General features: G+C 44.5%; 1 protein-coding gene and 1 pseudogene across 5 annotated transcripts in view; one reads left to right on the top strand and one right to left on the bottom strand.

Moving 5' to 3' along the window:
- LARP4B (La ribonucleoprotein 4B) overlaps nt 1-22135 on the bottom strand; it is a 90565-nt gene that overhangs the window by 5155 nt on the left and 63275 nt on the right. For 4 of the 5 annotated variants that reach the window (XM_070801125.1, XM_070801124.1, XM_019973331.2 and 1 more), the window contains 10 exons: nt 15152-15230; nt 14333-14469; nt 11171-11274; nt 9781-9891; nt 7995-8048; nt 7697-7906; nt 5647-5753; nt 4915-5166; nt 3942-3987; nt 1294-1458 (listed from right to left, as the gene is read on the bottom strand). In XM_070801125.1, the coding sequence (XP_070657226.1) occupies nt 1294-1458; nt 3942-3987; nt 4915-5166; nt 5647-5753; nt 7697-7906; nt 7995-8048; nt 9781-9891; nt 11171-11274; nt 14333-14469; nt 15152-15230 (1265 nt within the window). The remainder of the gene's footprint in view (nt 1-1293; nt 1459-3941; nt 3988-4914; nt 5167-5646; nt 5754-7696; nt 7907-7994; nt 8049-9780; nt 9892-11170; nt 11275-14332; nt 14470-15151; nt 15231-22135) is intronic. The other variant, XM_070801123.1, reaches the window with a different exon arrangement.
- LOC109568107 (small ribosomal subunit protein eS12-like) lies at nt 20616-21012 on the top strand (annotated as a pseudogene).

Here is a 22135-nt window from a genome sequence, read left to right as displayed (position 1 = left end):
CGATCTTGTACTCAAGGGTGGCGGAAACACGGGCGTAGAAATGCCTCCTTTGTGTAAAAGCTCCCTCACGCCCAGGGCATGTGCGGTGCTACTGTGCTGTCAGAACCTGTCCAATCTGAGGCCTCCCAGGGCCCTACACGCCACCAAGGTCTTCTGCTGAGAAGCAGTGACACGGGCCCTTCCAGCTGGAATCAGGCTCAGACTTCTTAAAAGCAGCATTTCTTTTCTCAAGATAAATTTCACACAAACTTGAAATGTTAAAAAAAAAAAAAAAAGTAGTAAAAAGAATTTTTTAAAAGCTATTTTTGAAACAGGGTAGGAGCCTGCTTGTCCTGCTCCTCTGCCCACCTCGAGGGGAATGGGGTCCATGTGAAGCTAGGACTGGTCGCACCAACTCTGCCATCACTCCATGGGGCACTGACACCTCAGACATCACTATCTGGAGTTTAAGGTATACAGTAACGCACAGGGCACATCAAGTTTAGTAAGTGCTTCTCTAAAATAAAACGCGGAACCCTCTCAGTCTCGAAGGCTAAAAACAGGAGCAGTAACCACACACCAGTATGAGACAACTAAAGATCTGGCTAAAGGGTACCACGACCCTGCCTGGCACCGAGGGGCTCTGCAGGGCTCCCCAGCTGCAGATGCTGTGGATGGAGTCTGCCAGGCAATGCCTTCCCCAACCCAGAGTGAGGGATTCTGACTCAGATCGGGGGCAGTAGGTGGGGTGATGGCAGGGGGAAAGGGCATGGGGGTGATGGTGGTGAGAGCCAGGTCGAGAGCTCAGTGGGGTGGCTGGGCGAGGCGTTCCGGCCCCCCGCCCTGGTCCTGGCAGCAGCTCGGTCCCTCTGCTGTTGCTGGCAGCAGAGCCACAGGGAGCGCCTGGCGCCCATAGTGCTCGTCATGCCCAGGATGGAGTCACTGCTAAGGAGTGACACCTAGGAGCGTGGAAGCCCACAGAGGTCACCGACCGCACCCCTGTATTACAGTACAGTTGCTCAAGCTTCTAGTTATTCATGTAGATTATTCAAAACATGTTATTTCTGGCATGATTCAGACTTTTCTTTTTTACTCTGCTGATCTGGAAAATGCAAGCAGGTCCTACAAAACAAGAATAATGACGCAACCTGCATTTCTATAGCCCAGCAGCGCAGGCCTTCTCTCTGACCCTGCTGCTCAAAACCTGGGAGGCCACTGCGTCACTTGCCCTCCATAAGCCTCTTCCACACGTGGACACAGCACGCCTGTGAAGAGCAAGAGCAAGCATCAGGCTCGGAAGCTCGGACATCTTACCCTTTCTTTGGATGTTCCTGTGAGCAAGCCTGACAGCCTGTTCTCAAATAAGTCCTCTGTCTTCAAATGCCCTGCTGCCCCAGGCAGTGGGGGGAAGCTGGACAGGCCTAATTCGAAGCTGGGGGACGGCGGTCTGGGCGGCGTTGGAGACTGAGTCTGACTCCTCTGAAAGAGAAGAACATGGTGCAGTTGCCCAGGGTGGCTGGGCAAGAGGGGCTCAGAAACACCTCCCTGGTCTCTGAGGTCCTCAACCCTGCCAACGTGGTCACCTGTCAAAGGTCACCTGGTTAGGCAGCTTCACCCATGAAAGTGGAGCTGAAAAGGCAGAAGGAACCGCAGCGCTCTGCCAGCCACGCTCAAACATGCGGTAAGAGCTAGGTGTGTGTGACACCCAGATCTCCAGGCAGCTGACACAGACCAGTGGGACACAGCAAAGTCCCAAGAACCTGCATCTTGACATTAACCTTATTCACCTCCACACAAGTTCTGTGTTACCACAGCAGAGTCTATAATCTAAGAAATAGAGGATAAAGAAGAAAACAAAAGTCACGCTCTCAACTCTGTACAACTTATGTTAGAAATTTCACAAGGATTTCCATTAAAAAAAAGTTTAATAGAAAAGGGAAGGGGGGGTTTTAGTTACCTGAAAATTAACTTATTGAAACTCCTAATATTTTTAATCAGCATGTAAAAGCATGATATTTAACAAGAGATTCTATCACACTCCATGACTTCAAAAATGTAAACTCAGCATAATACTCAAGTAAAACTTAAGTCCAAGACCTCAGGAGAAAGGCAGTGATGTATTTTTTTACTGGAACGCTCCTAGTCAGCCTACCAGGAACCGTTCTGAGCACCCAGCTCCTGAGCTGAGAGAGACGAGGCGGAAAAGGGACGTGAGCTTTACACTGGGGAGAACACAGGTATTTTTAGCTGAATGGTGGGCTACTTGGATGGGAAGCCATGCCCTCCTGGGGCTTACTTCACAGGAAAGGCCACAATTTCCCAGAAACTTAACACCAACAGGCATCTCTACAGAAGTAAAATCTAGAGAAACTGTGGTAGAGCTCAGGAGCCCAGGTCAAGGATGAAATCAAGCTGACCACTGCTCGAGTATGCTCTGGGCCTCTGGCCGTCTCCTCTGCAGCCTGTGACCACTGCCCGAGTATGCTCTGGGCCTCTGGCCGTCTTCTCTGTGGCACTGGTGCCTACAAGCCGCCAACCGTGCTTACACGCGTGCCCTCCTCTGAACCAGGCTGCACTGTGCCCTGCAGCCCAGCACACGCTGGGTCATGCTCACCTCAAACCAATTTTCAGAGGCTTCACTTTAAAGCTCTGCACGTTTCTGAGGTGAACCCAGCTTTTCGGAAGACGAGCATTTCTAGGAAGGAAGACCTGGCTTTTAGGACCAAAGAGGCAGTGTTTGAACATTTTTAGAGTCTGAATGGCTTTACGTGAGGCCTGAGTGCCATCCCTGGTCCCAGGGAGTGTGGCCTGGCCTCCAGTTCATGTCTGCCACCTGCCTCTAAGCTGCTCAGGTGCTCAGAACACCTACTGCAGCGACGGGCTCACTGTTGAATACACACACCCACACCACGTGAGTGGGCATCTGAGTGGTTCCGGGCATGAACACACAGATTAGGAACACAACACAGAACGAGACCAGCATGGTGATGGGATACATTTCCCCCTGGAGATGATGCAGTGAGCAGGGGGATGACGCCTGTGGGGTGACCAGGATCTCAAGAGACAGATGCCCGTTCTGTTGGTCTTAATGTACAGGAATTCATGCATTCCAACTGGAATCAACCGAACAAATTGCCTTACCAAAGGAGTCACCAAAAACTAGACCGAATTGACAAATATGGTAAAATCAGGATGTTCACTTATTACCAACGTGCACTTTCTAAACTCTAGGCAAATAAAAGCTATGTCCTGTAAGGGGAGCACATAACTCGATGGCTTGGGGTCCAGATTGAGAACTGCCTCAGGGTCTTCTCCAGCTTCCAGGTGAGGAGCTCTGCATACAGAGCCCACGTCCACAGGCACAGCGCCCACAATGGCAGGTGCTTGCCCCCATCGGAGTGCTGCAGAGCCACCCAGAGAGAGAGCTGCTCAGTCACCAAGCGACATAGTCACCACTGTACGCTCATCATTGACTGATTTTGGGTTTGTCCTGACTGTAAGCTACAGAAGGCACTGTGTAGAATGCTTTCCACACAGCGGGTACAGAGAAAAATATTTTGAATGAAAAACACTGATGAGCTAATTCCTACATGGGAGAAGTTCATTCTGCTTGTCCAAACTCATGGTCCCGATAATTTCAAAGTGCACCACTACCTGGTTACCCACACAGAAAGCACCCATCTGGATGCCTGTGGATAGACCACACGTGTGCAAGCCGCCCCTGGGTGCACCTGTGTGCTGCACAGGGCACAGGGAAGTCAGGGGTTTCTCAGGAAACCAGCCATCACCTCCTCTTCAGAACATCGAAAGGGGCCATTATCACCCAGCCGACACCACATGGCGAGAAAACCGCAGGACCATGTCTAAAAGTTCCTTCTCACACCTTCGTCAAACCTCATGCTTGTTCAGTGTAAGTGGGATTGAAACGTCAGGCAAAAGCGGCAGGGCTCTGAGGTACTCACTGTGAACTTCTCCTCCCGCTTCTTCCGATAACCAAAGGAGCTCTTCCTAGAGAAGAGGAAAGCAGCAGACTGTGACCTTTTCCACTGGAAACAGATTTCACTGAGTACACAGCGTGTGCACATTTCAGTCTTCACAACTTTGTAATCTACTATAGATGACTTTAGATTCTAAAATCCCAATCTTATAAGAAAAACAAAAATTTTATAATAAAGAAGTAAAACTGAGGTCTAGATAGGGATATAAAAGAAAACACTGATTTAAATAATTTTCCCATTTAGAATTTCTGTTATATGAATATTCGAACTTCCATTCAGCTGGAGTGGCAAGGTGTATAAAATCCGACACGGAGCTATAAAGGTGAATTGCGAAAAAAAAAAAAAAACCACCAGCAACGACGATCCATTGGATTGATCATCCAAGGGCACAGCGCCCAGACAGCCTGGTCCACTCCCAAGCCCCCAGCCCTCACTCCACTGAACCACACAGGGCTTCCTCTCCCGTCTGCCAGCCTTTCACTCCATGGTTCCCAAGGCATGTTTCCAAGGTTCAAGGTCTAAACCACTGGCTTCAGTGCCCTTCCCCAAACTTGGCTCAAGCCCAGCAACAACCCCACCTTCTGAATGGATGTCATGCAGGCCTGAGGGCACCAAGACACTTCACTGCCCTGATGGCTTCCACGGTCTGAAAATCCATACAGCTGCCCAGCCAGGGCCAGCACGTTAATGACCAGGACCCAGGGTCTGGCCCACCCTTGGTTCCCACGGAACAGTGTCCTGTCACCATAAATATGGGACCAGTCAAGTCTCTGCTCTAAAAGTAACCAACCCTGTGAGTGACTATACAAGACCTTGGATAGTTATAGCCTTCCCTTTGATTTTCTGTGAGGGACATTTAAATTCATGGAATTTGACACTACTAATAGTTTTATGTAGTGCCCACAGTACCCGTCCAACAGAAATCATGAGCACTCACCTCCCTCTGCCTAAGCCCGGGGAGGACTCGAAGCTGCTCTGCTCCACGCGCCCGGGCCCCACGTCTCTCTTGGCAAAGGCCGGAGGGTTCTGGAGCCGAGCTCGCGGCTGAGCTGTCTGCCTCACTTGTGGGCTGCGCACACCGTTCATCAAGCGGTCAGCAGTGAAGTTAAATATGGAAGGACTTTCCAGCAGCCCAGGCCCCCTCTCTGCACTGGGGATGGCATGGCGCAGGTGAGACTTACTAGGATTCCTGCAGACATAACGTTTGTGCACACTGAGTTCCCAAACGATCACGGTTTTAGGAAACAGGTGTGCCAACACAGAAATGGCTGAGCAAAAGTCTGTTCTCTACTTAGGGAAAATATTAGCAATGATACTTTAAACAGTCAGCTCCTGACACGTCTGGTAAAGCAAACCTAAACACAGCATCAGTGTTCTGTGTGGCTGCAGCTACATCCGAATGAAAAGCAGACGTGCACCAAGGCAGTGCACCCGTCCCCACGGGGCACGGGGGCACACACAGCAGGGAGCTCCGTGCTTGAGTCTTTCACCCCAGTGGGCGGGACTGCTCGTCACACCCACCGTCAGTGAGCAGGGCATAGCCTCTCCACTGAGTGTGACCACTGAGTGTGATCACACGTACCTGCTAGCCTTTGGCAGTGCACAGTGTGGCAGCGACCTCCTGTTACAACCCTGCAAAGACTGCAACCTTCCCCTCTCACAGACTTGCCTGCTCCTCGGAGGGTACTGTCTGAGTGAAGCCAGAGGAGATGTGGCAGGTTTGAAGGTTGGAGACGTGAACCCATTTATAAATCCAGTATTTGGAAATGGCGTTACCTAGAAAACAGACTTCAGGTTGGTTATGTTCACATCACACTTGGAGCACTCACTGCAGAGAAGAGCCCTGGGCAGGATGACTGCCAATGGCCAAGGTGTCCTGAGAGCCCACAGCAACCCCTAGGAATCTGCCTCACACACAAAGAAGGGAGCACCTGCCCAGAAGCCCACCCCCTGGCCCCCACCTCCCTCGTTGAGCACAGGAAGAGCATGGGACCCACTCGCTCGTTTCCAGAGTCCCAGTGCCCAGGCCAACACCCCTACTGTGCCAAAACCAAGCCAGCAACTCTTTGTTCCTGGTGACTTCAATAAAATCCATCAGAGTCCTCAATCCTAGAGACAGTCAGGGATCTGTGTCATAATCATGACCTCTGAGAGGCTCTTTTAACCTCACCTGCATGTAAGTCTTGGACTGAGTACCATGGTATTTTCAGATTATTCATAATTATGCCCCAACTCACAATTCATGGTAATATACTACATATAAATATACTAACATATTATGTCAGAAAAAAATTAAACAGGGTCACAGTGCCCTTAAAAGACACAATACTAAATATAATCTTAAAATGTAAAATAGCTTAAGTGCAGAATTTTAAATATCAGCCCATTGTTTTAAAAAATCTGTCTCAAAAATAAGATAAAACTTAGTGTTGAAATGGTTCTTTTTAAAAAATGATGAAGAGGGATCACTCCAGTTTTCTGGATTCTGAAGTGGTTTCAAACACTTTCTGTATAAAAAACGTTCCTTGATTGATCCAAGGCATTTAACCCCCAAGTGCCACCCAGTTCCCGCCTACATTAAATTGAAAGGAAGAGTCAAAAAGCTGGCGATTCCTCTTAACTAGAGCTAACCGAAAGCTATAATAATAGGATGACTAGAAACAGTTCAAGACCGAAATAAAACCATTCAAAAAGAAAATGAAACCAACAAAAGGGAAATTCTGAGGGAGAAGGATGCAGTGAAAGCTGTGTTAGCACCTCTGAAGTTCTTCTGTGGAACCATTGTGTACTTAGAAACATACCCATCACACCAGAACTAGATTCTGAAGACTGTAAATCATGGAAGAACACTTGAGATCAATCACTTCGTACGTGCAGTTTTACACATAAAACTATGGAATTTAAGTAACTGTGCTCAAGAGTTTCAATAAAAATAAACTGGTTGCTAAGGCAGTTGGTAACACAACTTGTTGAGAACTAACTGGCCCCATCTCACCACTCCTGCTCACAATGACATAACCTGTTTTAGAGCAATTGCTGGGCCTCACATGGCCCAGCCAGACCAAAGGGACCAGCCACTTGTCCAGACGACTGATGCAGAGGTGAAGGACAAACACAACTAGAGCCCAGAGACAAAAGCACACAGTAGGCCTCCTCTGGAGCAACCATTCGCCTGAGAGTGATGGACACTGCCACAGTCCTAGTTTGCAAAAAACCAAGCATTGGCAAAGTGCAGTGAAGCCTGCCATCTGTCCTCCACTGTCCGGGACTGTCACAAGCTTAGGAAACCCCACTCTCCCCTTCAAACCACGTCCCACTGCACCCGTTCTGTGCTCAGAAGGGCCCAGCTATCCCACAGCTCATGACCACATGTCATGCTGTTCTCAGGGCTACACAGCTAGGAGAGGAAACACACGACAGGAGGGAGGCAAACGGGCAAAGGATGGGGATTACATCATCAGAGATTTCTTCAAGTTTTTGGAGCTGTTTATCTCCCAGTGACTGAAAACCCCCCACGGAGCGTCAAGGCCCATCTGACCGCACCACCTGAACTGGCATCCCCCTAGAGGAGGTCTCTACCGCCAGCCATCTGAACTGGCATACCCCTTAGAGGAAAGTCTCTATCACCCACCATCTGAACTGGCATCCTTTTAGAAGAGGGCATCTACTGCCCAGCACGCCAAGGGTCTGCGACAGGAGCTCCAGTAAGGCCAACTCACCAAGGGCGGGTCAAGATAGCTGTGTGTCGCTGACCACGTCTGGGGGGCTATCAGGCTGTAGAGAGGGAACTGCTGCTGGGGACTATAGACTGGAGGTAAGTAAAACGACGCCGTGTAGCGCTGCTGTGTGTAGAGGCTCATGTCCAGAGGCCTAAAGCCATTCTTTGGCAAAAACGTGTTTATAGCTATTGCCTTCGCCTTTATCCGTGCCTATGTGAAAACACAGAAGTTTCTGTTATTAATAGAATACTTAAGGACACTGATCTGCAGGTAAAGCATAACCAATGGTCTTGCTTACCTTAATTGGTTTTCCTTGAAAGGTTTTGACTTCTTCTCTCAGATACTTGTAAGCCTGAGGACAAAATCATCCATAATACCATTGTGTTAATCTTATAAGATGAACCTACAATTAATTCAGTACCTTGAGTAAGCAATTATGTAGTAGAATATGGTGGATGAGACCTAGAACAAGGATTCTTCACCTTTTTTGGGTCATGGATTCCTTAAAAGATCTGGTAAGAGCTATGGAGCCCCTACCCCAAATTCTCAAATTAGTATGATGTTATAAATAGATTACCCATCAATAAAGAGAAAAAAGGAAAAAAATACTCACGAGCAGTATCTGTATATAATTTAAGTGTTAACAGAAAGCACACAGCAAGAGTCCTCACCTGGGAGAACACCAAGCTCCTAGTAATAGGCCCATGGGCACTCAGAATCACAGGGCTCGGGGTTACAATGTTCAGAAGTCACTAGTTAGACAGCTCCTTGCTCATCTCCAAGTTCTCCTATGTAGCTCTGAGGGCTCTGCATCCCCCAAGTTGGCCGTGTTCTCCACACTGGTGGGGGGCTGGAGAGGCGGCTGGCACCCGATCCACACACCTGCCTTCTCTCACCTCCCATCACCCTGCTTCTCCTGGTCCCTCTCTTTCCCTCCATTCAGGTAAAACTTGTCTTTCAGGCTCCTCTCTCTCTCTCTCTTGAAGCCCCTCCGGTCTCGCCATGCACACCTTACACTCCAGGGCTGTTCCTCTACACAGGCGAGTGCTTCCTCTGAACACGATGCTTCCTTCCACGGTAGGGAGCCATCTGAAAGATCCCGCCTCCCCCAGGGCTCCTCAGTGCCTTCTCATGCACCTCATAACACAAGGCTGCCCAGGTAACATTAGAGTCAGGCACAAATTTCCTAAATGCTTTTCCAAATATTGAAATCATTCTCTGCACAGAGATAAGAACAGAACCAGTTTTCCTGGGCTGCCCATGTTACACGTCCTTAGAAAATAATGCCTATGTTCTGCACACTGCTACAGAACTGTCTACACACACACACACACACACACACACACACACACACACACACACACCCCTATTTAGGATTTCCTTGCACTTTAGGTTCCCTGCAGATGGTGACTGGAGCCATGAAATTAAAAGATGCTTGCTCCTTGGAAGAAAAGCTATGACCAATCCAGACAGCCTATTAAAAAGCAAAGACATTACTTTGCCGACAGAGGTCCATCTAGCCAAAGCTATAGTTTTTCCAGTACTCAAGTATGGATGTGAGAGTTGGGCTATAAAGAAAGCTGAGCGCTGAAGAATTGATGCTTTTGAACTGTGGTGTTGGAGAAGACTCTTCAAAGTCCCTTGGACTGCAAGGAGATCCAACCAATCCATGCTAAAGGAGATCAGTCCTGAGTGTTCACTGAAGGACTGATGTTGAAGCTGAAACTCCAATACTTTGGCCACCTCATGCGAAGAACTGACTCACTAGAAAAGATCCTGATGCTGGGAAAGATCGAAGGCGGGAGGAAAAGGGGACGACAGAGGATGAGATGGTTGGATGGCATCACCAACTCAATGGACACGAGTCTAAGTAACCTCCAGGAGTTGGTGATGGACAGGGAGGCCTGGCATGCTATAGTCCATGGGGTTGCAAAGAGTCGGACATGACTAAGTGACTGAAATGAACTCATAGCCAATTGTCACCCCTGTGCCCACACTGAGCCCTACCGTGTACTGACTGCAAAGTGCTGGTAAACTGCACTTCAAAGGGGGTATGGGGCAGGGGTGCACAAGGAAGAACTTACCTGTTGTGCATCAGCTTCTGTTTCAAATGTAATAAACCAATTATCATTATAGGCAAATTCACAGTTTATAAATCTCGGTAAGTTATCTCCTTTAAATAGTGCTTCTACTTCCTACAGGAAACAGAGAGAAGTTGGAAATTAATTCTCAACTGTGCACCGTTTGTCTTCACTAAAGAAACATGAGGCCTGTTCTTAAGGACAGACGCTGAAAAGACAACCCCAGCTCACCGAAGTCCAGGGCTCTCTCTCCAGGTGGCTGAAGTAGCTTCCAGAATTACGATCCCATTGCGACAGGAAATAAGCTCACAACCCACTGACAGCACTCCCAAACCCCAAGAGACCAGTAATTAAATTAACAGGAAAATACCAGTAGGCTAACAACGACACAATTTAGAGTGGGAGAAAGATAATTTAAGAAATCAAAAAATGAGCTGGACTTTTGAGACTAACCAGATTTACCCTCCCACATAAGATAATCACAAACAAAAGATAAAATATATGAAATAATGGCTTTCAGACAGTGTAGGACAGCATTCTGTAAGAAGAACAGGTACAGATGTTCTAAGAATGCCTGACTCATGGGTGGGGCTTCCAGGATGTGGTGTCAGGAGGGTGGGCACAGGCCTAGTACAAAGCTACAGAACTCAGGGGGTTCCCCCAAAGCTCTGTGCTTAGGACACAGTAACCTGGAATGGAGAGAACTACCCTCCTCCCCCCAGAGTTCTCCAGGATCAGGGAGTGTCTAGCAGCCAGAGTGGAAAACGGAGCTCACTCGGGACCACAGGCGGAGCCCTCAGGAAGCACTGGCCCAGGGCAAGGCCAATCTGCTTCCACGGGTCCAAGTCACTGAAGTAAGTCGCAAACAGCTCAGGAACATGCACAGGAAGGAGCACAAAACACTCCGTACCCAAGAAAGTAAAACCCCAAATACCTGGCATCCACCCTAAATTTGCTAGGCGCACAAAGAAATAGAAAAATATGACTTACAGTGAAAAAAATCAACCACCAAATTAGACCGAGAAACGCACCGATACTAGTATGTTGGCTCGAGTTGAGCACAAGCCACACGGGTGCGCACAGCACCCCTCACCATGAAAACACTTGCTCTGAGAGTTATTCAACATGAATATGTTCTCTGTCTCAACTTGGTGGTTTACTATTTTTACTTCAAAATGAGTAAGTATTGAAATCTTTTTTATTTCTAACTTCTAAATACTCAATTACCATAAACTCTATTTTTTTTAATGTAAAATGTACAGTGAAGTCTTGAGACCAAAAAGTGTTATAGTATGTATTTTTGGTTTCAAATACATCTCCCTAAAAACCACAGAACAAAGGAAAAAACATGCCTCCAAAATTCCAAGTGTCTTTCCGAGGAGAAAGGACTTACTTCTACAGGGGTGGACTCAGGTATCTCACGTAGTATCACTATGCAACGGTTCTGATTTGGCCTTACTTTCTCTCCCTTCTCATCCACTTGGACTAAAGGTAAAGCTGTAAAGAGAAGAGAAACGGACAGTACACAGATATTAAAATAAATCCACTATCTGCACTCCACTGCGATCTGATGGAGATACTCCAGCAGGACATATCAGACCATATTCCCAGGCACATTAAAGAAAGCTGTACACAATGGGGAAACCATCAGATCTGTGACAATTAAAACAAACTATGGAAAGGTTCAGACCAATCTCATGTGTTACATTTAGGGGCTCTGGGGAGTCCTGCAGGAGCTGCGATGGAGGCAACTCTGTGACATACGCCCTCCACAGCTTAAACCACCCCAAGCCCATTACAATGCAAAACAAAGGCTTTCTCCTTTCTATAATTCCCCTGTCTCCTTACAGCTTGATTCTGAACTCCGAGAAGCTGCCACACTCTTCCCTCAGCCTCTCCTGCTGCTGCTGCTGTTGAGTGACTTCAGTCATGTCTGACTGTGCAACCCCATAGATGGAAGCCCACCAGGCTCCCCCGTCCCTGGGATTCTCCAGGCAAGAACACTGGAGTGGGTTGCCATTTCCTCCTCCAATGCATTAAAGTGAAAAGTGAAAGGGAAGCCGCTCAGCTGTGTCCAACCCTCAGCGACCCTGTGGACTGCAGCCTTCCAGGCTCCTCTGTCCATGGGATTTTCCAGGCAAGAGTACTGGAGTGGGGTGCCATTGCCTTCTCCCAGCCTCCCCTAGGGATGGATATTCCTTGACCACAGTCCACCATCGAAACAAGGGTCAGCACTGCCAGCCAGCATGGGGACAGGCCCAACTCAGGTTTCACTAGCTTTTACCTTATCTCCTTTTTATTGGGTTTTATTTTCTGGAGTCACTCGTTGAGAGTCTATCACAGGCAGACTCGGGTCACCACACAGCAACATCACAACCAGGGCCCAGAGCTGTGCACCCCTGTGCAGACATGCATTACTACCCCCAGGAGTGGAATCATCATTTCATGATAGGTTCACTAATGTGAGAGGACGATAAGGGAATACTATGAAAAAGTTCAGGCTAATAAATTAGACAAGCTACATGAGATTGAAACATTCCTTAGCACCAAAGCTCACGCTTGGGAAGTAAGGTCTATGAGAGAAGAACGCTCAAGGCTCACAAGGTTTCTGGAAAATCCTATCAAACATTAAGAAAGAAATAACACCTATTTTACAGTACAAACTCTTCTGAAACACTTAAGACAATACCTTCCAATCCAGCCTATGAAGCCCAAATAGAAATACCAATAGAACCTTTTGAAAAACCAAAATGTTGATTTCTGAAAATCACATGGAAATGCCAGCACTTAGAAAAGCCAAGACCAAGCTGGAGATTCACAATTACTCTAAGAATGACAACACAATGAAGCCAGTACCACCCGCCCGCACGCTGCAGCAATGGCATCAAGACAGACAGATGGAGGACAGATACAAGGCCCAGGGAGTTTACCCTGGCAACTGGCCCAAAGGCAGTGCCCTGGGGAAAGAGGAACCTTCTCAATAAATGGACGGAAATGGCAGCACATGCACATGCAACGGGGTAGAGAGCCCCCACCACATACAAGAATCAGCTGACAACGGACCACAGACCTAACAGTGTAAGCCCTAAAACTACGAACTTCTGGGAGAAAACCCCAGAAACATGACCTTGGATTAAACAAGATTTCTTAGGTACTACGCCAAAAGCAAGATCTATAAAAGAAAAAAATTAATAAACTGGGCTGTATAAAAAATTCAAAACTCTGCTTTTCAAAGACACTATTAGGAGAACAAAGAGAAGCCACAGACTGGGAGAATATATTTGCAAACCATATTTCTAATAAGGACTTAAATATAGATCATATATCTCAAATTGCATACATATACATGCCCCTCAAATCTCAGCTGTAAGAAAACTAAAAAAATAAAAGAAAAAGAAAACAGAAGTGAGGCATCTGAATAGACACCTCAGCAACGAAGCACCTGAAAGATGGCTCAATGTCATCAGGTGCTAAAGAAACAGAAATTAAAAACACAATGAGACACCATCACACACCTGCTAGAAAACCTAGAACAGCCCCTCTGTGAAGGAGGCCTTGCAGGGGCACCAGAGACCCTAGGCAGTAGTGTCTGTAATCCTGACAGTGGTAAAGCTTTTGCCAATGCACACGGCATGATTGACTCAACCGTACCCTTTAAATATACCTAGTTCACGATGTGTCAATTATATCTCAGTACAGGAGAAGGCAATGGCAACCCACTCCAGTACTTTCCCATCCATAGGAAAATCCCATGGATGGAAGAGCCCGGTAGGCTGCGGTGCATGGGGTCACTAGGAGTCAGACACGACTGAGCAACTTCACTTTCACTTTTCCTTTCATGCATTGGAAAAGGAAATGGCAACCCACTCCAGTGTTCTTGTCTGGAGAATCCCAGGGACGGGGGAGCCTGATGGGGTGCCGTTTGTGGGGTCGCACAGAGTCGGACATGACTGAAGTGACTTAGCAGCAGCCAGCAGCACAGTGGCTTTTAAAAACAAATAAAATGGTAAAGTTGTGGAACCTCCGTCTGCAAAGTACACAAGGAAGTTCACACCTAAAATAGCCACCCTTTCTGAATTCCCATGGGTCTCTGAAGTAACCGTGAAACTTCCCTTTGACATGGCCAAATGTCCAAGAAATAACTTCATTCACAATGTGCTGTTAAGGAACAACACAATAATATATCACCAGTACTTCAGCAGGAAGCAGGAATTTGAAAAGAACTCCTCGGACAGGGCGTGCTGATTCACACATAAAGGGCATGCTCCTTCACCCTGAAGAGCTCTTGACTGCACCTCTCATTCACACTCTTCCCGCTAGCCGGCTCGACTCTCAGCACCCATAACCTAGGATGCGCCTGAGGCTGTGGTTCCACAGCACACTGACGCCCAGTGCGACGTGCGCCTCACCAGACTGTCAGAAAGTCTGGAGGGTGACAAAGGCACCACTTGCCGTCGAGTCCTTAGCACGAATAGCTGTGCCTCTAAGTGTCACGCTGGCCAGAAAAATGCCATCTGGACCATGGACGACACAGCCTGGACTGCAGTCCACTTACATCTCAGCACCTCAACAATCAGGTCCATGTCGGTGCTGAGCTTCTTGATGTGGTCCAGGTTAGCTACTGTGGTGATTGGCACGTACTGGTCACTGTCCATCTGTGATATAAGGTACATGTCACTAGCAAGGTTCTCCCTGCAGAAAGAAGACAATCTTTCTTAGTTCACAGCTTTTTAATTTTTCACAGCTTTATTAAAAGGAAGCTTCATGAGAGGAAATGAGCGTGTACGATGTACTCTGCTATTTGCCATCTCTCTGACCTTGGGTCAATTTTGTCAAAGACATCTGGGGAAGCAGAGAGAGCAAGTGTACTGCAGTTTATACAATCAAAATCAGTAAGCAAGTCAATCTTTAAAAAATTATTTCTAGCTTATCTTTGTTCTAAAAAAGTGTTTGAGAAGCTTATTAAAAATAGAAACACACTTCTTAAAGTAAGGAAACCCAGATGAGAGAATGAGAAAGTAAGAAAAATGTGAAAAGGCCAAGAAAAGCTGGTGCCCAGAGTGCTTGTGGTTCGGGCTGAACAGCTATCAGAGAGGCTATGGCTCCACCCCTGGCCTCCAGCTTCTGCAGCAGAGGCTGGAAAAGCAGGGAAGTAACCAACAGCACGACCTCATCACCACCTGTGAGACTGACCACCTACGGCCCCACCCCCGAAGTCTGATTACAGGGGCACGGGACGGCAATAGGAGACCTTGACTTCCTACAGATGGAGGTACAGACACAGATGTTAACATGTAAAGTACTACATCTAGACAAGAGTAACAACATACAACACCTTAGGTACCAGGTGCTAGAAAAACACTACCATCCTTACCTAGACAAGCAGAATTCCAATGTCTTTTTAAGTACTTCCCGGGGGTCTTCCTGGCTTTCTGGTTGAGAATCATTCCCTCCTACATAAAGGCAAAGGAAAAATGGCTTAAATTCACCAAGCACTTGATTCAGTATAGCAATTTTAATGGTTTCAATATACATAGTAATTTATCTATGTAATAGCAAATAAAAAAAATTATTTTACAAGGAAATCATATAGGCAAACAAAAGGAAACAAAAAATCCCTTACCCCCCAATACAAAAACAGTTTCAAAAATAACCTGAGGAGTAAGATTTATTAGCAAAGTTTAGCAGGAGCTTTTGTCTCAATTCAAAAAGGATTTACAGGTGACCTACAAGCAGATAAGATGCTAAAAATATAATAAAATATAAAGGAAATAAAGTGACTAAGGAGTTTTTAGACACAACTATATATATTTGCATGGCATAATAATACATGCAGGATTTCCTAACAAGAGACACTTGCATTTTAAAAGTCAAAGTTAAAGACCATCAAAAGCAAAGACAGAGTGGAAACATTGATGACAAAGAGACAGCACATGTTTTATGTAAAGAGCTTCAATAAAATCTATCTCCCACCAGGAAAAAAACAAACCAAAACAAACAAAACTAATGGACCTAATGAGACTGAAAATTAGAAATAAGCCTTGAAGCCACAGTCACATTCCATCCCTTCATCCAGAAAGGGCTCTCATGCACACATGTTCAAGTCCATACTGAACAGATAGCACTGCCTCCTGAGACACCTCCTGCGTGCTGGGCACTGCTGCAGAGCTGCCTGTGTGTGTGCTGTGTGCTCACTCATGTCTGATCTTCGTGACTCTTTGAACTGTAGCCTGCCAGGCTCCTCTGTCCACTGGATTCTCCAGACAAGAATACTGGATTCTCCAGACAAGAATACTGGAGTGGGCTGCCATGCTTTTCTCCAGGGGATCTTTCTAACCCAGGGATCAAACCCATGTCTCCTGCATCTCCTGCACTAGCAGGCGGGTTCTTTACCACTGAGCCACCTGGGAAGCCCCAGTAGAGCTCCTTACTCAGCCTCAAAGAGGCAGTCTCTGCTCTTAGAAGGAGGCAATCAATAGCCAAATAAGTAAACAGTAAACAGGTAGAATCGGACACAAAGGAGAAAAGCATAGGGCACAAGCAGGCTCAATGCAGAAGGAATAATCAGCAAGCTCGAAAACAGGTCATATGAAATTAGTCAGCTAGAGGAACACAAAGAAAAAAGAATGAAGAACAAGGAAGAAAGCCTACCTGACTTGTGATACACAACCAGCAGTATTTCTGTACACTAACAACAAACTATCCGAAGAAGAAACTAAGAAAACGATCCCACTCACAACTGCAAGTGAAAGAATTAAATATCCAGGAATAAATCTAACCAAAAGGAGAAAGATCTGTAAGCTGGAAACCTGAAGGTACTGATGAAAGAAATTAAAGACAAATAAATGAAAACATATCCCCATTTCTTGGGTTAGAAGAATACTGTGAAGATCTCCATGTAAAAATATTCCAAGCAATCTACAGATTCAATGCAATCAATCCTTATCAAAATTCTAATGGCATTTTTTGCATAAGTACATCAAACAACCCTACAATTTGCATGAAACCAAAAGACTGAATAGCGAAAGAAATCTTGAGTAAGAAGCACAATGCTGGAAGCATCACACTTCCTGACTCCAAACTACTTTGAAAAGCTATAGTTATCAAAAAAATATGCTATTGGCATAAAATAGACATACAGACCAATGGAATAGAACTGAGAACCCAGAGATAAACCCACATGCATGTGACCAGCTGATCTTCAACAAGGCTGCCAAGAATACTTAAGGAGAAAGGACAATTTCTTTAATAAATAATGCTGGGAAAACTGACAGCCACATGCAAGAGAATTAATGGAACCCTTATTTTACCTCATATACAAAAACCAACTCAAAATGATTTAAAGACTTAGATGTAAGAGCTGAAACTTAAAGACTTACATTAAGAGCTGAAACTGTATAACTTAAAAAAAAGAAACAGCCAATGTAAAAAAAAATGTCCTAGCAATCAGACTTGGCAACAATCTTTTTGGATATAACACCCAAAGCACAGGCAACAAAAGCAAAAATAAACATGGGGACTACATTCCATTAATAAGGTTTTGTACAGGAGAACAAGATGGCAGATGAGTAGGTGGACATGGAGTACATCTCCTTCCACGGATACATCAGGAATGCACCTTCAGACACAGAAGTGCACACAGAACACAGGCTGAGAGCGGACAGGAGGACCTGACCAGAGGGAAAGAATATACAGAACCACGCAAAACTTGATATCAAGCCCTGAGCCTTTGGAGTGGGAGCACTGATTCCAAGACTCTAGACTACCAGAGAACTAACCCCAGGGAGTATCAAATAGAGAGAACGCACACAAAGGAAACCACGTGAATACAAGCCCTGGCATCACCTAGCCATCGGTAGCACCCTGTGCAGGACTCCTCATCTAATCAACAAACAAAACAAAAATACAAACTCAATCATCAGCAGACAGGATTACCACCTCACTTAGCATTGCTCATCAGAGGAAAAACACACACACACTCAGCACAAATCTCACCCTATATGAAGCTGACACAAACACTGGACCAACCTTACAAGGGCAGAAACCAAAAGGAAGAAAGAATTCAACCTTCAAGCCTGGGAAAAGGAGACCTCAAACACAGTAAGTTAAAAAAAAAAAAATAATAATGAAAAGGCAGAGAAATACTACACAAATGAAGGAACAAACCAGAAGGACAGAAGTCCAAATAAATGAAGAGGAAATAGGCAAACTACATGAAAAAGAATTCAGAATAATGATAGTAAAGATGATCAAAAACCTTGAAAACAGAATGGAGAAAATGCAAGAATCAATTAACAAAGACCCACAAGAATTAAAGAATAAACATAAAGAGACAAACAACACAATTACTGAAATTAAAAATATTCTAGAAGGAATCAATAGCAGACTATCTGAAACAGAAGAACGAATCAGTGAGCTGGAAGATAAAATGGTGGAAATAACTTCTGAAGAGCAGAATAAGTAAAAAGAATGAAAAGAATTCAGGATAGTCTCAGAGACCTCTCAGACAATATCAAACACACCAACATTCGAATTATAGGGGTCCCAGAAGAAGAAGAGAAAAAGAGAGTGTATGAGAAAACTTTTGAAGAGATTATAGTTGAAAATTTCTCCAACATGGAAAAGGAAATAGTCAATCAAGGCCAAGAGGCACAAAGAGTCCCATACAAGATAAACCCAAGGAGAAACATGCCAAGACACATACTAATCAAACTAACAAAGACTCAGCACAAAGAAAGAATATTAAAAGCAGCAAGGGAGAAGCAACAAGCAACATACAAGGGAAACCCCATACACTTAACAGCTGATCTTTCAGCAGAATCTCTGTAAGCCAGAAGAGAATGGCAGGATATATTTAAAGGACTGAAAGGGAAAAATCTACAACCAAGATTACAGTACCCAGGCAAGGATCTCATTCAAAACTGATGGAGAAATGTAGTTTTTCAGACAAGCAAAAGTTAAAAGAATTCAGTACCACCAAACCACCTTTACAACAAATGTTAAAGGGACTTCTATAGTCAAAAAACACAAGAGAAGAAGAAAGATCTACAAAATCAACCCCAAACAATTAAGAAAATGGCAATAGGAAAATATATATCAATAATTACTTTATTATTTTTTTTTTCAATAATTACTTTAAATGTAAGTGGATTAAATGCTCCAACCAAAAGACACAGACTGGCTGAATGGATACAAAAACAAAACCCATATATATGCTGTCTACAAGAAACCCACTTCAGACCTAAAGACACATACAAACTGAAAGTGAGAGGATGGAAAAATATATTCCATGCAAATGGGAAGCAAAAGAAAGCTGGAGTAGTAATACTCGTACCAGACAAAATAGACCTTAAAATAAAGAAGATTACAAGAAATAAGGAAGGACACTACATAATGATCAAGGGATCAATCTAAGAGGAAGATACCCTCTTGGGTGCAATATCTATGCACCCAACATAAAGCACCTCAACACATAAGACAAACACTAACAGACATAAAAGGAGAAATTGACAGTAGCACAGTAGTAGGAGACTTTACCACCCCACTCACACCAATGGACAGATCATCAAGAGAACAGTAATAAGGAAATACAAGTCTTAAATGATACATTAGATGAGTTGGATCTCATTGATATCTTCAGGACATTCCATCCAAATGCAAAAGAATACACTGTCTTCTCAAGTGTACACGGAACATATTTCAGGATAGACCACATCTTGGGTCACAAATCAAACCTCAGTAAATTTAAGAAAACTGAAATTGTATCAAGCATCTTCTCTGATCACAATGCTATGAGACTAGATATCAATTACAAGAAAAAACTGTAAGAAACACAAACACATGGAGATTAAACAACACATTTCTAAATAACCAACAGGTTACTGAAGAAATCAAAAGGGAAATCAAAAAATTTCTAGAAACAAATGACAATGAAAACACAACTCAAAACCTATGGGATGCAGTGAAAGCAGTTCTAAGAGGGAAGTTTATAGCAATACAATCCCACCTCAAGAAACAAGAAAAACATCAAATGACAACCTAACTTTACACCTAAAACAACTGGAAAAAGAAAAATAAAAAAGCAACCAAAATTAGTAGAAGGAAAGAAATCAAAAGATCGAAACAGAAATGAATGAAAAAGAAATGAAAGAAACAAGAAGTAAAGGTTAATAAAACTAAAAGCTGGTTCTTTGAGAAGATAAACAAATTGACAAGCCTTTAGCCAGACTCATCAAGAAAAAAAGAGAGAAGGATCAAATCAACAGAATTAGAAATGGAAAAGAAGTCACAACAGACAATGCAGAAATACAAAGGAATGTAAGAGACTATCATGAACAACTATATGACAATAAAATGGATAACCTGGAAGAAACGGACAGATTCTTAGAAAAGTTCAATCTCCCAAGACTGAACCAGGAAGAAATAGAAATTATGAACAACCCAAACACTGAAATTGAAGCTGTGATCAAAAATCTCCCAAAAAACAAAAGCCCAGGACCAGACGGCTTCACAGGAGAATTCTATCAAACATTTAGAGAAGATCTAATGCCTATCCTTCTAAAACTCGTTCAGAAAATTGCAGAGGAAGGAACATTTCCAACCTCATTCTACGAGGCCACCACCACCCTGATACCAAAACCAGACAAACAGAGCACAAAAAAAGAAAACTACAGGCCGATATCACTGATGAACATGGATGCAAAAATCCTCAACAAACTTTTAGCAAACAGAATTCAGTAACACATCAAAAAGCTTGCTTTTTCCCTGCTGCCATGGAGCCGTGTGGAGGCGGAGGTTCGGGTGCATTAAAGATTCGGCTCCACCTATAACCCACTGCCATGGCCGAGAAAGGCATTGCTGCTGGAGGCGTAGTGGACATTAATACTGCTCTGCAAGAGATGCTGAACACTGCCCTCATCCACTATGGCTTAGCACGTGGAATTCACGAAACTGCCAAAGCCTTAAACAAGCGTCAAGCCCATCTACGTGTGCTTGCATCCAACTGTGATGAGCCTATGTATTTCAAGTTGGTGGAGGTCCTTTGTGTTGAGCATCAAATCAACCTGATTAATGTTGATAACAAGAAACTAGGGGAATGGGTAGGCCTCTGCAAAACTGACTGAGAGGGAAAACCCCGTAAAGTGGTTGGGTGCAGTTATGTGGTGGTTAAGGACTATGGCAGAGTCCCAGGCCAAGGATGTCATCAAGGAACACTTCAAATGCAAGAAATGGTGAAATAAAAAAATGAGTTCTTGGGAAAAAAAAAAAGCTCATACATCATGATCAAGTTGGGTTTATTCCAGGAATAAAGGAATAAAGGATTCTTTAATACATGCAAATCAATCAATGTGATACACCATATTAAAAAATTGAAAGATAAAAACCATATGATAATCTCAATAGATGCAGAAAAAGCCTTTGACAAAGTTCAGCACCCATTTATGATTAAAACTCTTCAAAAAATGGGCATAGAAGGAACCTACCTCAACATAATAAAAGCCATATATGATAAGCCTACAGCAAACATTATTTTCACTGGTGAAAAACTGAAAACATTCCCTCAAGATCAGGAAAAAGATAAAGGTGTCTACTTTCACCACTATTATTCAACATAGTTCTTGAAATTCTAGCTATAGCAGTCAAAGAAGAAAAAGAAATAAAAGGAATCCAAATTGGAAAAGAAGTAAAGCTCACACTGTTTGCAGATGACATGATACTGTACCTAGGAAACCCTAAAGATACTATCAGAAAATTACTAGAAGAAGCAAAGCTCTCACGGTTTGCAGATGACATGATACTGTACCTGCTGCTGCTAAGTCACCTCAGTCGTGTCTGACTCCATGTGACCCCATAGACGGCAGCCCACCAGGCTCCCCCGTCCCTGGGATTCTCCAGGCAAGAACACTGGAGTGGGTTGCCATTTCCTTCTCCAATGCATGAAAGCGAAGTCGCTCAGTCGTGTCTGACTCATAGCGACCCCATGGACTGCAGCCTTCCAGGCTCCCCCGTCCATGGGATTTTCCAGGCCAGAGTACTGAAGTGGGGTGCCATTGCCTTCTCCAATACTGTACCTATGAAACCCTAAAGATACTATCAGGAAATTACTAGAGCTAATTACTAGTGAATTTAGCAAAGTTACAAGATACAAAATTAATACACAGAAATCACTTGCATTTCTATATACAACAATGAAAACTCAGAAAGAGAAACTAAGGAATCAATCCCATTCACCACAGCAACAAAAAGAATTAAATATCTAGGAATAAACTTACCTGAGACAAAAGAACTGTACACAGAAATTTATAAGACACTAATGAAAGAAATCAAAGACAACATAAACAGATGCAGAGATATTCCA

The sequence above is a fragment of the Bos indicus genome, chromosome 13 (genome assembly GCF_029378745.1).
Source record: "Bos indicus isolate NIAB-ARS_2022 breed Sahiwal x Tharparkar chromosome 13, NIAB-ARS_B.indTharparkar_mat_pri_1.0, whole genome shotgun sequence".
In the NCBI taxonomy this organism is placed as follows: domain Eukaryota; kingdom Metazoa; phylum Chordata; class Mammalia; order Artiodactyla; family Bovidae; genus Bos; species Bos indicus.
Note: the sequence above shows the minus strand (reverse complement) of the source record. Positions and strands in the feature narration are given on the sequence as shown.